At 41.2% G+C, this 16,437-nt stretch overlaps 1 protein-coding gene across 1 annotated transcript in view; it reads left to right on the top strand.

Moving 5' to 3' along the window:
• The window catches only part of HMMR (hyaluronan mediated motility receptor), a gene marked incomplete in the record, with an annotated part of 1,493,987 nt that overhangs the window by 809,127 nt on the left and 668,423 nt on the right, over positions 1-16,437 (top strand). Inside the window, 1 exon segment of the mRNA XM_044068985.1 lies at positions 14,435-14,583. Within this exon segment, the coding sequence (XP_043924920.1) occupies positions 14,435-14,583 (149 nt within the window).

The following is a 16,437-nucleotide window of genomic DNA, read 5'->3' as shown; positions in this document are numbered from 1 at the left end:
TCCCCCTGCCTAGGCAGTAGCACCTTAGTACAACAGATCTGCCATTATCTTTTTTTATCCTCTTCTATTATTATTGGAGCACCTCTTGCAATTTAATAAGTACTTTTTTCATTTTTCTGAGATATTCCACTGAATAACCGTACTGTAAACATTTCTTTATCAAATTCACATGTTCATTTTTCCCCAAATGTTTCCTGTAGCATAGCTGTCTGCACTCTACAGTTTTAATATAGTTTACTGCTCTCATTTGTATAAATCTGTAAGGCCATTTACATTTAAAGGTACCCTAGAAAGTATCATGTTGGTTAGTCTTACCTTTTATGTGCAGCAAATTTAAGTATTTAGTTCCAGCTTTTATGTTACATGCATACACTAATATTTGACAGGTTGATCTTTTATACAGTTTCTTATCCTATCCTTTTTAGCTTGTAACATCTGACAAAATGTTTTGTTGAAAGCCCTCAAAGAAATGCACCCCTAAAACCTATTAACTTAATACTAACACCAAAACTATATACATCTTCAAATATTGAAGGCTTTTACTCTTAATAGGAACAATTGTCCCAAAGTGACAGCCTTACTCGGACTGTTTAACCTAAAAGGAAAGTTATGCATGCTAAGACGCATGGGACATCTTGTGCTTCTAAGTGCAGTCTGGTTTTGTCTTTATTGCTCTCTCAGGTTGGAAAAACACTTGAATGCTTTCAGAAAACATCATCTCCTTGCCAATGAAAGAAAACAAGTATTGTGTTGCTGTTTATCACATTGTCTTCATGGAGATCTGAGAACCAGGTGGTAGTTTCTACAAGCATGTGTTTTGCTAGATGAAAGCTTTTATTTAATGTTCTTTGTTTTCTTTTAAAACTTGCTACTAGATAAATTGAAGGGCCTTAATGCAGTCATTCCCCTATGCAAGAATGAGAAAAAGCACATCAATATTTCTTGTAACATGCTCTTTTGACCAGCTTTTTTTCTGTTTTTGTACATTGTGCCTACATTTCTTAAAAACTGAACAAGGAGAAAGAGAAGGAAAAAAGGGGCATCAGTTTTTGTAAACCCATTACACTTGTTGCATGCAGATTATATCGTGCGTTATAAAAATACTGCTGCTAAGAATACAATTTAGTTTTACTTCCAAATGATGACATATATGAAATAGGGTGTTTGCTTTTGTGTCCACTACAAGTTTAACAAAGTCAAAGGTCAGTATTTCAAGGTTTTCCTTGTTCTGTCATGTTTCACAAATATATTCAATGCTTTGTGATCCCACATTTGTCAGTTTCCAAGTTGCTGGTTTTATTCCTGTTTATCTCCATCTCCTAAATGCAGTCTCTGCTTCATTTGCACTGTACCCTCGGTTCTTGCCAACTCTTGTGCTTTTTTCTGTCTGCCAAGCATTTTCTGTTGAAATTGTGGAAAAGGTTTCCCTGGCACAGTCTGGTCTTTATTACCAGAAGAACAAGAATCAGATTCTCCCGTTTCACACCTCACTTTTTGTTGGACAAACTTTTGTATTTCCTCCTTAGCATGTTCTGCATAAAAATGATTTTGTCCCTCCAGGAAAGAATATTCTGAAGGTAGTTCATGCCTGCTTCTGAACATTTCCTGATTAGTGGAATAACTGTACTCCTGCCTGGTATACAGTAACTAATCATTTTTGCAGACACACTACTGTCTCCCACTTTTAGTATTTTGTCCTTCTGCTACAGTGTTGAGTATCAACTTTCTGTTGGTAGGAGTGCATCTTTACTATTAAAGGTATAAGTTGCTTTCTCATGGCCAGGTTTAGAGAATTGCACACAATGTACCCTTTCAATAAACTCCTGATGTGGAATAAAAGTCCAATTGCTTTGTGCTTTCATAAAATTTATGATCTTTTCCTTCCAGCTTCTCTGGTACAGCAGAAAATCCTATTTTCCCTGTGTTCTGTCCTTTAATTGTATTTTTTGAAGCATCTCTTCTTAAGCAGTCTCATATTCACCAGTCTTTTTACTTCAACCTCTGAGTTTTATCACCTCATTTGAATATCTGTCTAAAGCTTCTTCCATTTTTCCAGCCTTATTTGTTGTTTGAGTTGATATTCTTGTGTTTTGTTTAATCAGCTCCGAGTACATTTGACTTATTTTTTCCTGTAGTTTACTGGAAGTCGTGTCTTGCACCAAAGCTGGAGCCTGCATTGATTTTTGTTGAACAGCTGCAGAATTCTTCAGTGTGTTTTTCCTCACTTTCCTTCTTTTGTGATTGATTTACTTTCAGGGTCTCTGAATTTCTGTTTTGCTGGCATCCAAGCAGTGCACTTACTAACTAGTTACTGAAATTTACCAAAAAAATACGAGTTTACTGCCTGTCTTGAGTTTTTCATCCTGGGAGAGCTGTAGTTAAGCTGTTACTCAGTTTGCAGCCATCTTGGAAATCTGTTTTATATTAACATTGGCAGTTTTTGTTAAATATGCTCCAATGGTTGGTGTGTTTACTTTATCTTATGTTCTTAAGACATAACTGATGTCTTCTGTTCTCCGCAGTGACTAAACTTGTAAATTTGTTTGTAGACTCCATCACAGCTGCTGTTGATTTAGGATCGCTAAGACTGGATTGCCATTTTAGCCAGATCATGCGATTAAGACAATTTTTCTGAGCCAAGTGGTGACGGTGTCCACGTGCATTGGTCCCTTACCTCATCATTTTATTGTAAAGAGGCGTTGGTCATAGCTGAGCTCCTGTTGATCTGCACTGCTATACTCCACACCATTGGTTTTACACCTGACAATAAATGAAAAGTTGGTAATATGCTCATGGGCTGTCTGAATCTGTTTTTTTCTTGTCTCGTGAATGACTTGAATTCCACAGATATGAAATGTTTGCTTTGTACGTCTAGTATGATTTTATGAATTCTGTAATGCTGTTTGGGAATAATTGCAACCCATTTTCCCATGGAGATGGCACTGTATTTTTCAACCTTAGTTTGGTTAGCTTAGTTCTTAAGATGTTGGTTTTTTGGTTAGTTCTTAAGATGTTGTATGTCTCCTGTGTTCTAATGTTTCTGTTGCTTTCTTGTTTTATCTGATTATACAAGCATTCTTGTCACTGTGACTGGCATAGAACTCCAGTAAGGCTAGTTATGGGAGTATGGTATGTAAAGTGAGGAGATGGGCTGATATCATGAATTGGCTGATCTTGACATTTGAAACTGCAGGTTAGTTTTGAATGTGCCCTCTGTTAATGCGAGGCTGAAGATTTTCTAATGACTTTTATTAGATGAATTTTTTAATCATTGAAGGGTTATTTTTACTGCATATGGAGTTGACATTTGTTGCTTATGTGATTTAAAAAAAAATTAAAGGCTTTGTATGAGATTACTGAGAGCACACCTCTAGTAACTCCAAAGCCAACTTTTGATCAAAACTTGCCACACCCTGTCAGTGGTGATGCTTCTTTTCTTGTAATATTTAGTGAGATTTTCACTATCCCTTGTATGTTTCTTTCATCTTGTAGCTAGCCACTGTTAGCTGGTCTTTGTCCAGATGTATCTGTGGAAATTTCCACTACAATTGCAACAAATTCCAGTTCTGATCAGATAAAATGCCCAGATTATTTCTGAAAGACTGAATTTCATCTTCTGCACTTTATTCCAAAAAGTATTTTTATTGCAAGCGTACCTGCACGCTAGAAACAAGCCTTGTTTATCCTTATTTGTAAAGGTAGGTGTAAAGCCCTTAGTGTGACTAATTATATCAGCCCAGCTTTGAAATGCATCTTTTCTGCATTTGTTGGTAGCCTTGGTAGAATTTTCTGATACTTCAGTAGTTTTTTTTTAAACATAATGCTTTATTATTCAAAGTGAGATGTTCATCGTGTTACCCTGTTGCAGTCATCACACTTGAGGTTATCCTGTCGTCAGGCGGTCCCGCAGTCGGCCGGAATTCCAAAGTCTTGGTCCGGCGTTGGTTGCTGTTGCTTCTTCCCTGACGTCAGTGCGCCAGGGGTATATATAATGCATTCGATGCCATCTTCAGTCTTTCTTGCTGCGCGGTGCCCAAAGCAGAAGCAGTTCGCAAGTGCCAGTCGGCCGACTCCTGAGATTTTCGAACTCTAATTTCAGACCAAAGTCTTCATTAAAGCTAAGTACCCCGTTGGGGAAACTTTTCTTGCCTCAGACCGATGTCAGAAAAAGTTAACAATTGTATTTCTTGTGGGAAGCAAATACCTCATAAGGATTTCCATTCTTACTGCATACCTTGCCTAGGCCCAGACCACGACGTCACTAGTCGTTTTTGTGCTAGGTTTAATAAGCGTACTATAAAAAGACGCTTTGATTTCGCACGACACTACTTCGGTAGAAAATTTAACTACACTATGCCGTCGGAGCAACCGACTACCGGCGTGCACAAAAAAACACAAGGATAAGGACAGGCAGCCTAGACCCAAGCCAGACACTGAGGCCTCGGCTGGTCCGGTCCCCAGTCTTCAGTGAGGCTCCGACGCAGCCCCTGACTACCGCAGATCTGGAACCAGAGACCGCTTTGGAACTTTTGGCGGAAAGTACCAGGCCGACACAGCCATTTTGTTCAGCCCCTACCGACGACACTGCTGAAAAAGATGTCAGTGCTGCAGAAACCCCTTTGGTTTCTGAAGGCGTCTTCAGACTGACGACGCTCATCATTAAAACGTATCCTGAGACGAAGACTCCTATTAAACCTAAAAAAACTGCACTTCAGTCCCCTGTTCAAGGCCCATGCCTAAGAAACAGATGCTCAAAATGGCTGAAGATTTGATCTCTTTAATCAGGGGTTCCCAACCTCCTCCTGACAAAAGGCCTAGACAAGAGGAAGATTATGCGTCCTCTGAACAAGTGTCTATTTCCTCAGGCTCCTCAGAGGACCAAGATTACTCCTTCTCCCCTTATGAAGATTCTGATGCTGAGGATTCCATTCCCTCAGCTTCTCCCCCTGAAGACTACTCCTTTGGGGAAACTTTATACACTGAGGGAACATTTTCACTGGGAAGGTCAGGACTACTCTGACTCAAAGAAAAGGCTCAGAGTTTTTTACTCCCCCCAGCACAGACCACTTGCCATCCCCCCAGTTTTAGACATTGTGGATGATGTTTACTTAGAATCCAGACTCTCTGCCTCCTGCTCCGGCCAAACCTGACAGATACTATAGAGTGCCTGATTCCCACAAATTTCTTAACAAAAGTCCTGTTGCTGATCCAGAGACTATCTCCCAGGGTCCCAAAGGGGCTAAGGCTTCTATGGCTAAAAATCCTGTACCCTCTGAAAGGGACTCCAGAGCACTAGACAGGTGGGGGAAAAAGGTTTACACCTCAGCCACTCTAGCTATGAGGGCACTAAATTGCCAGTTTCACATGATAAAATATCAGCAATTTCTAATGTCTCATTTGAAACAAAAAATGAGCACACTCCCTCAACAGTCTGAATTGAAAGAAATGCAGGATCTGTTGCATGCAACTGAACAGGTGGGCAAACATACGTTACAATGTGGGTTTGATTCTTTGGAGGCTTCCTGCAGAGCAGCTGTCACTGGGTCTGTTGTACGTTGGCATGCTTGGTTAAAGGAACAAACTCTGCCTGATTATGTTAAAGCAAAGCTTCTAGATGCTTCCTTACAGCAGGATGTTCTTTTTAGAGTTAAAGCAGAAGAAGTCTTAAAGAAAGTGGAGGATAAGGCAAAATCTATGCAGACAGTCAAAGATTTCCTACAGGTACAGCCCCCTCGCTTCAGCAGAAATTGGCCAACAAAAAATTGGTCCTTTCCAGCTACTGACAGGCCACAGAGGGGGTAAATACAGACGTCCAAGAGGCAAGAGGACAACCACAAGCCCAGTACAAACCTCGACAATGGGGCACTGCAGCACAGAAGGGAGGAGAAGACAGGTCTCAAACTACCAGAAGGCAAACTCAGTGACTTGCACCTCATCTGGCCAAGCAACACTGTCTTGGCAGCCCCCTTGGGAGGAAAACTCGCACTTTTTTCAGACAACTGGCACATTGTCACAAAGGACAAATGGGTCCTAGACATAATTTTACGAGGATACAGATTCCATTTTCACACCTTGCCAATGAAAAGAGGAATGCCAAACCTGCCATAAAATCAATGGGCAGAGGCACAAAGACAAATTACAGCTCTCATGGACATGAGCCATTCAACTGGTACCTACTCGAGAGCAAGGCCAAGGATTTTACTCAAGACTCTTTCTAGTGCCCAGAAAGGACAATGCCTGGAGACCAATTCTGGACCTTTCAATTCTAAACACCTTCTTACAAGTACCCAAATTCAAGATGCTAACACTACAGCAGCTTCTTCCCTTGTTGGACAAGAAAGCATGGCTAGTAACGTTGGACCTCAAGGAGGCATACCTCCATGTCCCTATCAGACAAAGTTGCCGAAGATACCTCCGTTTCATTGCAGGTTCAACCCATTACCAATTCTCTGCACTGCCCTTTGGCTTATCTACTGCACCCAGGGTCTTTACAAAATGCCTGGCACCAGTAATTGCATACTGCAGACAGAGGAATTCAAATATACCCATACCTGGACGACTGCCTCATCCAAGCAGAAAGCAAGGACATCCTCTTACAACATCTGGCTTTATCTTCTAAGTTGCCTGGGGTACACAGTAAACGAAAAGAAATCAAAACTAGTACCCTCACAAAATGACATTCCTGGGTGCCAGCTTGAATACAATGGCCCAGAAGGCTTATCTGACGCCAGACAAACTACTACAACTGACTTTGTATTTCAAAACAATGGCAACAAAGACCCAACTACCTGCAAGAAAAATTCTGCAGGCCTTGGGCTTCATGGCATCTTGCATACTACTAATACCATTTGCAAAGCTGCATATGAGGAAATTACAGTGGTACCTAAAAAGCGTATGGTCTCAACACAGCCACAGCTTGGACACAATGATATCTCTCATTCCCTGCCTACAACAGGAGTTTCTATGGTGGTCACTGGCATGTCACCTCAACAAGGGTCAGCCTTTCACCTTGCCCCCAGCCAGGCAAACTATGACAACAGATGCATCGGACTACGCCTGGGGGGCACACATGGCAGGACAGTGCGTTCAAGGCATATGGTCTGCAGATCAAAGGAATCTGCACATCAATCACAAAGAGATGCTAGCTGTACAGAATGCTCTGACAGTCTTCAAGAATCTATTACATCCAGGACAACTTACAATAAGGACGGACAACACCACAGTAATGTGGTACATAAACAAGGGGGTACACACTCCTACCCTCTATGCAGGCAAGCAATGACCTTGTGGAACACAGCTCTGGCTTACCAAGTTCACTTACAAGCTCAATTCCTGCCAGGACAAAAGAACACATTGGCAGACGACCTCAGCAGAAACATCATGGATCCCCACGAGTGGAAACTGGATCCACAAGTATTTGCAATGATAACTCAAAAATGGGGCCTTCCAGACATAGACCTGTTTGCCAGTCCTCAAAACTATCAACTAACAAAATTTTGTATAAGGACACTTCACCATCAAGCTTGGAAAGTGGACGCACTCTCATTCAGCTGGAAAAACCTGACAGTATATGCCTTCCCTCCATTGCCTCTCCTCACAAAGGTGCTTCTGAAAGTCAAAGGAGAGACCACGACTGATACTCCTAGCCCCATACTGGCCACGCCAGCACTGGTACCCACTATTGAGGAATATGGCCCAGGGCCCACCTTGGATTTTACCACAAACTGCCCATTTGCTCACACAGCAAAACAATCAGATTCTTCACAGCCAGCTAAAAACCTTAAATCTGGCTGCATGGAAAATCACCTAAACATCCAGCCAGCTCCTCTTTCCCAAGCAGTTATGGATGTTATTCGGGAAGCTAGGAGGCCCAGCACCAGGAAGGCCTATGTGGACAAATGGAAAAGGTTTTGGAACCAAACTAAAGGCAAAAACACACTTCAGCCTCACCTGCCTCAGATTCTACAGTATTTAACTGAGATGTTGCACAAAGGACTTTCTTTTTCTTCCATTAAAACCCATGCATCAGCTATTTCAGCCCACTACAACACAGAACCACCCTTATTTTCGCATCCACTTCTAAGGCAGTTCCTCGGAGGGGCAAAAAACATTAGGCCCCCCCAGGAGAGCACCTGCACCAACATGTGACCTCAATTTTGTTCTGGAAAAACTTACGCTTCCTCCCTTTGAACCAGCTTTCTCTGCAGATCTACAGTTCCTATCATGGAAGACTGCCCTGCTGCTAGCAATAACTTCAGCTAGAAGAGTCTCAGAGCTGCAGGCACTAATGGCAGTGGAACCTTTCCTCATTTTCCATCAAGACAGAGTTTCTCTACGAACTAATCCTTCCTTCATGCCTAAGGTGGCTTCCAGTGTGTCTTTAAATCAAACCATTCACTTACCCACCTTCTTCCCAAACCCACAGAACAAAGGAGAAAGACTCCTGCATTCCTTGGACATGCACAGGCAACTTCGCTACTACTTGGATAAAACTAAGGCGCTCAGAAAATCTGACCAGCTCTTTGTATCCTATGCTACAGCTTCACAAGGGAAGGCTATATCAAAACAAACCATTTCCAAATGGATAGGACATTGCATTCGTTTTTGCTATACCCATTATGGAAAACCATTTCCTGCTACCATTAGGCCCCACTCTACCAGGGCAACAGCTACATCTAGAGCCTTCCTGAGGGGGGGGTACCAACCAAGGAGATTTTGGAAGCTGCAACTTGGAGTTCAGTACACACTTTTACCAAACACTATCACTTACCACTTTACTCTAAGACTAGGACTGGCTTTGCCACTGCAGTTCTGCAGGACCTTCTAGCCTCCTCTAATCCTCTATAACTCCTCCACCCATCCATAGCTTTGGGATTCTACCCAAGTGTGACGACTGCAGCAGGGTAACACGATGAACATAGTACAGTTTTGTACCTACCATAAATGTAGATGTTAGAGTGTACACCCTGCTGCAGTCCAGGTTACCCTCCCTCCATCCCCTCTGATCTAACTGGCTAAATCTATACAATACCTTCCTGATGTATTTGCTTATAGCTGGAGGGATTTTGTGTTTGTGCAAAAAATTACTTTATTTGGTACTAATTACTGACCACCTATTTGGGGGCACCTGACATCTGGGGCAAGAAAAACTGAAGATGGCGTCGGATGCATTATATATACCCCTGGCGCACTGACGTCAGGGAAGAAGCGACAGCAACCGACGCCGGACCGAGACTTTGGAATTCCGGCCGACTGCGGGACTGTCTGACGACAGGATAACCCCAAGTGTGATGACTGCAGCAGGGTGTACACTCTAACATCTACATTTATGGTAGGTACAAAACTGCACTTTCTGTTGTGCTGTTGATGCCACATGTTCTGGGCTGCTTCTCAGTACAATTTGTGTAGGTCTGTTCATTGCATTTGATGGTATCCCATTGCCAGCCCTTAATGTTCTTGCTCACCTTTTTGTTCCTGGATTGCAAGCCAACCTGGCAAATCATTTTTATTTCTGTAAGTACTCACTGTGGTACTATACAAGCAGCACTTCTGGAGCTGAGCCCTTTTTTGCGTAATATGTTTAGAGCTTCTAAAATGAGGGCTCATCAGGTGCTTAGTGCATTAATAATAGCAAAATAGAAGTTGTTACTTCTCTGAAAGATTTGTCATCTGATTAATGGGAAAGTCTGTGCGCGCAACCAATTTTCATTGGAGTCCTGGGGAAAACTCCATAATGTTTAATATAACATTTTAAATATATGTAACAAAGCTGTATAGAAGAGTTCAAAAAGTACAATAGATTTGGATTATGTAACTGGAGAAAATGAAACAAAACTTGTTCTATATAGTGAAGGGTATAGCTGAATTTACAACAGAAGGCTGTGTGAAAATACTGAGTGGAAGAAATTGTATAGAAAGTGTAGAGGTTTTATGAAGGATTTTGATGAACTTGTAATGAGTGAGGTGAATCAAAGGAAAGAACCAGTAGAAAGATAAAAAATAAGTTGGGGGGGGAGAGAGGCTCTTCTGCTATAGAAGAAGCTGAGGCCAGTAGGAATTAGGATGTATATAGTTATAGGAAAGCTATGAAGAGATCTCTTCAGTCGTCAAATGCACAGACCATTTTACTTTATAGTTATTTGAAGATGGGATGATATTTTGCATCAATAAACATAATTAGCTGTCCTTTCTTGTTCATGGCAATGCATTTGACCAAAGTTTGGGAATGGTTTCCCATCACTTGATGGTTGGTAGGGGAGATGCTAGCTGAGAACCCCCACCACCACCAGTTTTCTGATGAATGAGCTAACCTCTGAGCTTTCAGGAACCAGGTAGACTAGTCTTTTACAGCCTGTGGCTTGAGGGGGTTGGTGGCACAGTGTATTATTCCCTTTGCTATAATTGTATCGTGCATTATAGCATAAGCTGTACCTTTTCACCATTAATATTTTCCTTGTCATTGTGGGTCATAACAAGGACCTCTGGAGACTGAGTTAAAATTTTAGTTCAGTTAGTGCTTTGAGTAAAATGCTTGTATTCCTAGACACGCAATGTAGTGTTGGATCCATTAATGAGTGCAGTATATGATTTTGTTCCCATTCCACTGTTTTGAGGAGTTCAGAAAGGATAAAGTCTGAAATAGATATGTGGCATTAGGTCTCTATTGTAGAACGTGTCTTGGACATTTGCAGTTGTGTTCTTACTAACAAATAACCTTCTCTCAAACACTCGGCATGGATTTCGCCCATCACATAGTACCACTGCAGCTCTCATATCCTTCACTAATACTGTAAACCATCACAGGAATAACAACAACTTTGTCTGCCATCTTTCTGGACCTATTAAAAGCTTTTGATATGGTCTCCCATTGCAAACTAATAGATGTACTAACTGAACTATCCTTCTCGCCATCTGCCACAGCATGGTTTCATTAACTATCTGGCTGTCAACAATCTGCTCTATGACAGAGTGACCTATCTCCACGCCTTCCTTTATCCATTGGTGTCCCCCAAGGATCTATCTTGGACCCTCTCCTTTTCTCCCTCTTTACTAATAATCTACACAAAGCAACTCCACATGGTTCTATAATACAGTATGCAGATGATTCAACTCTTATTTGTGCTGCCACTTCTCTATCAACTTTTCAAAGACAGGAATCTTTCACTTCTTTTGAAACATGGTTAGCCAATGCCCATCTAATCCTGAACCCAGACAAAACTAAATTATTACTCTTCCAACCTAACAAGACAGCTATCTTATGCCCAACATTTAACATAATAGCCAAAGACAATACTGTGATCTCCCTGACAACCTATAGACAAACCCATACAAAGCTTCTTGGAGTGGAAATAGACAATACCCTAAAATTTGTCTTGCATGTCTCCCTAACTTTAAAAAAAGTCCATAAGAAACTTGGAAGTCTATATAGACACAAAAGGTTCCTGGCCACAATGGCCAAAATTACATTAGCACAAACCCATCTGCTCTCCACTCTACTATATGCCTCTCCAATTTTAACTAATCTAAGGAAAACTGACTTATCTAAGGTAGAAGCATGTTATAATAAAACTGCTAAGTTTGCATCTGACTGCCCATATAGAATACATCATTGTACAGCTTTAAGGATACTAGACTGGCTTGAGCTTCCCAACATTATCCTTTACAAACCAACTCTTTCTAACTCAGAATTCTAACACAACTAGAATCCCTGCACTACGAAATCTCCTCCTTCCTTACAGTTCCAGCAGACCACTTCACTCTAACAAGAACTTACTCACTGTCTCCAAGGCCAACAACACTGCAGGAGAACCTTTATTTTCCAGCTATATATCTCGTATATGGAACGCCCTTCCTAAATCCATTCTCTCAATCGCATCCACTAGCCACTTTAAGCCATCACTTAAAGCTTATATAAAAAAATAAGTGGCTATGTTCCTGTACTAACCCCTCGTGAGTGCTCTGATGCATCACTGTATACCCAAAACATATATCCAACTTCTCCCCCGGTGTTTAATCCTTTGTTCCCAACAACCTCTCTTAAACCTTGTATCTTGATATAAGTCATGCCTACAAATAGTACTAGCTATGTTCAAAGCCTAGGTTTTGTTGTCAAGATGTAACAAATCTGTATGTTATGTATACTACATTTTGTTTACTTAATACTTTATTGATTATTGTAATGTGTGCATGCAAATTTACTGTTACTAATGGAGCTTTTCTCCCTGGGCCTCCGCTGAAAAAGGACCTGTGTCCAGTCGGACTTTCCTGGTGAACAAATGTTAAATGCTGTTTAAGGAAACTATGGTTAATGCAATTAAGTGATTAACAGTGACGTAAATAGTATATGGGTGGGCTTAATATTAAGCTAGCACTGGTCTGAAATGCGAGTTAAACATCCAGTGTGCAATATTTGTGTAAATGACTTGTAGGTTCTTAGAGGATTACTAGGGTAATGGTTTGAGCCTTTACAAACATAGCCAGTATAACCCAATTTTATCCGATATGTGGCCCTTGGGGCAAGAGGATGGCATAGGTTTGTGCCTCTGCCTTGAGTATTTTACAGATAGCCCATTCATAAGGCATGTAGGTGCTACCCCAGGAAAGAATTTGATTTCCCATCCATTGAACCAAGGTTAAAGCGGAGCAGGGAAGGACAGTGTTTAATGTGAATAGGAAGCCTGTTCCAAAGACGGGCTAATCTCAGAGATGCACATATGTTTCTCCAGCATGTTTTGTTTGAGTCGCCGACTAAATTTAGATCCCTTGACTGGATGATTATCATGCTGTTTGTCTTGTGGATGTGTAGCAGCTCCGTCAGGGCTGTTTTTGAGAATGTCTTGTAAGTTAGGCATAGGTCACCCCTTAATAGTCACGAGACAAAGTGGAGGGATAGGGCTGTTTACACCCTGTGTTTTCTTGTGAGGAATATCTGAGGTTGTTCCTGCTGTTAAGTGCCAAGTCAGGTACATGTCAAATGGCGCATTGTACTTTATTATTGGTGTAATGAGGGCTGAGTACAGTGGGACTATATAACTTCCTTGTATCTGGATACCATGCTTTTACTTATAAGCTGTGCCACATAGGACTTCCTCACCACTGTGGACACATGGCGGTCAATGTTCAGTTTCTGTCTGTCTGATTTCTCACCTCTGAGTCTATTAATGTACTTTTCAGGAGTATTTGACTTCCCAAAGGGTATGATAATTATTTTAGCCTATGACTCTGTCACCAGTTGCCTGATTTAGACCATCTTGGACATTTACTTTGTTGGGGATTCAGTATTTGCCCCGCCCAGCTTGCAGTTATCAGCAAACTGTCATCTAGTGGCCTTCTGCATTAGCCATGACTTCAGAGAAGTATATTCTGAACAGGAGTGGTCCCAACACTGAGCTCTGTAGCACACCACTTGTAAATGGCCTCTTGCTGGATCTAGATTTACCCACTTTAACTGCATATGTCCTGTCCATGAGCCAACTGGTTATCCATCTGGTGAGTTGGGGTTTTATGCCCAATTTTGACTTTGTTTATAATACCCGAGTCTGGAGTTGTCAAATCCCTTGGCCAGGTCGAAATAGGTGGTATGTACTTTTACCCTCATTCCTGACCTTAGTGACTTTCTCAAAGAAGTCCACCAGATTTATTACACATGATCTGCCATTGACAAAGCCGAATTGGGTCAGATCCACTGTTAGGAGGTCTACTATATTTATAGGGTCCACGATTATTCTTTTCATGGCCTTGCATACGAGGCTAGTCATGCTTATGGGTCTGTAATTTCCTATGTCAGTTGATGGTCCCCATTTATGCAGAGGTAGCCATCCTCATCTTCAGTTACCTTGTAATGTTGAAAGTCAGGCAAGTATGTAGCTTTATATTCTCCATGTAGTGTTTTTTCATCATGTTTTAACGATGGTGCTTGTTTTGGGGAATGGTGTCAAGCTGGTGGAGTAGGAGCTAGCCCCCACACTAGCCTTGTGTGGCACTTGATAGTACTGGTGGAAGGAGATAGGCTGTGCCCTCGGCCTTGAAGAGCATAGTATAGAATGGAGTACCTTAGTATACCTGCAGAAGACTCCCCTCCTAGGGCTGCTGATTTATCAGTGTGTTAAAATATTGCTCAGCTGTGAACCTTCCATGACTTCCTGGCTTATCGTAAGTTATTTTCTCCTTCACTTGGTTGCTCGGGGTTACCATGGTGTGCAGGGGTGTGAGAGCAATTGTTTAAGATATGTCTTTCACTTCATGAGCCTTTTTAAGGCCTGCAGAAGTAGGGATGGGTGTGTGTGGGGGCGTTAATGCCCCGAATCATGTCATCTGATGTACTGAACATTTGCTGGCTGATGATGTGCACCTGATTTCTTGCATTGTGATTGCAGAGGCATGAAAATATTCTTGGCATTTTGTTGCTAATTTTTTAAAACTTGCATCATATTAGAGACTGCAGAAGTAAGTTCCAAAGAAATGGAAGAACATTTGAAAGCTGAATTGGAGACCTTGAAAGAGAAATGTGGTGGACTTGAAAAAGGGCAGAGTGAACTACAAAAAGAAAAAGAGGGACTTGCTTTTGAACTTCAGCAAGAAAAGGTAAATTTATTTAATTAATGCATTTGATTGTTTGGCATGTAAATGCTGGTAAAAGCTACAGGGTAGAAATTAAAATATACATTTCCAGCAGAATAGAATATGACTAGATTCACCATGAATTCATGGAGATTTAAGGAGAGAATTATCATTGCCCCTCTTCCCAGTAGTCGATTTGGATAGATTGCTTTTTTTCTGTTTTTCAGGTTTTGTTCACACAAATGGTCAACAGTAATGATAGCTGTTTTGCTCACATTTTATATGTAACCTACTGAGATATTTGGTGCAATATATTCATTATCTAAATCTGTACGTAGGGAAGATTTATTTAGGCTAGCTTCATTTCAGGAATCTGTCCTGAATTGTGATGCACTTAAATAATTTTAAGAGAAGGGATAAGAGATTAAAATGTTAACCCCAACAAATTATATTTTACTTCATAAGTTTTCACACAAGTGTTAGCTTTTCTTTAATTTATTACTCTGAAGTGTTACAGATGGCAGATTATGTGCATTTTACTTAAATTGTTGTGCCTAGAGAGCTCTGACATTGTTTTGCTGCTTTGAAGCAACAGTGTCTTTTCTATTTTGTCTGTCTTGTAGAACTGCAGTTTTTGACCCATTTTAAGTGGTATTTTTGTGTGCTAAATGTTTTATCAGTTTTGTCACTGGAGGGCACAGTGCATTCATTTTATCAGAGTATTGCACTTGTGTCCATTAGATTAAGTTCCACCTTCCTTTTTTGGCCTTTCCTCTCAAGACTCATTTAAGTTGGAGGAGTAGGGCTGAGTAGTGAGGTCAGTGAAATAGCTTTCACTGTACTTTTCCAGGATGGGAACTGTACAGTTCAATGAAAGGTTACTGCAGAAAAGTAATCTTCACACATCTAACACACTGAATCTACACGTCTTGAATGTTTGTGCATTTATTTGGCTGTGACACAGGATAGATGCTATTTCCCTATAGTTGCCTGATTGTGAAGCAGAAAGTAAGGGGGGGGGGGGATAAGGAGAGGAAAGGTGGCTTGTCTCCTCAGCGTTTCATTGTTAGTGTGCATTTTGGCTGCTTTGATTTTTGGGGTGTTTGATTCATCCAGTTTATTCTTAAAGTAGGTTGTACTTCACAAACTTAATAGCAGATATTTCCAAGACAAATTGGAAGCTACAAGGTTGAAATTAATATTGTTTACAGAAAGCATACAAGGGCGGAGTAGTTCAAAGGTTTCTGAAAAACTGATTAAGTGGGACTTTAGACAAAGGAAAGCAGAAACGCAAGGAAGGTTGGCAAGTCCCTTTTCTCTAGTGCTTCCACGCCAGTACTAAGGTGCCCTCACCCCTCCTTTTTCATCCATTTCCACCCTTCTTTTCTTTCCTGTCTCTTGGCTGTCTTTCAAAATCTGCTTCAGCCTGGCCTTCAACAGATAGATGAGGGACACTATATCTTAATTCCACACATTTCCAGTCTTTCTTCATGCTCCTTTACCACTGGACCAGGTGCTACAGTTATTGAGTGCCTGACAAAGCAGAGGAGAACCCGCCCTCCCCAAACAAGAGGAGGTCATGAATTTTTACTCCAGACTTCTTCCGTTTCCCAGAAAAGAGTGGGAGAATGCTGGAAGGCCCCATTCAAGGCTACAGAAATTTAGAAGACGGACACATTTAAGAACTGTTCATTGCTTTCCCCTTCTGTTCATTACCAGAGCCTTTCCTGATCACCACATATTTAACGCCTGCCTGCTCATACCCATTCACAAAGATCACAGGCATTCCCTGAGATTCAGGGTGAACAAATCCTTTCTATTTGATTCCTTTCTGTTCAGCTTATAGTACCTGCAGGTCTTCCCAAAGTGCCTTTGTCT

The sequence above is a fragment of the Protopterus annectens genome, chromosome 4.part0 (genome assembly GCF_019279795.1).
Source record: "Protopterus annectens isolate FY-2018-M chromosome 4.part0, PAN1.0, whole genome shotgun sequence".
Classification (NCBI taxonomy): Eukaryota; Metazoa; Chordata; order Ceratodontiformes; family Protopteridae; genus Protopterus; species Protopterus annectens.
This window is presented reverse-complemented; position numbering and strand designations above follow the sequence as displayed.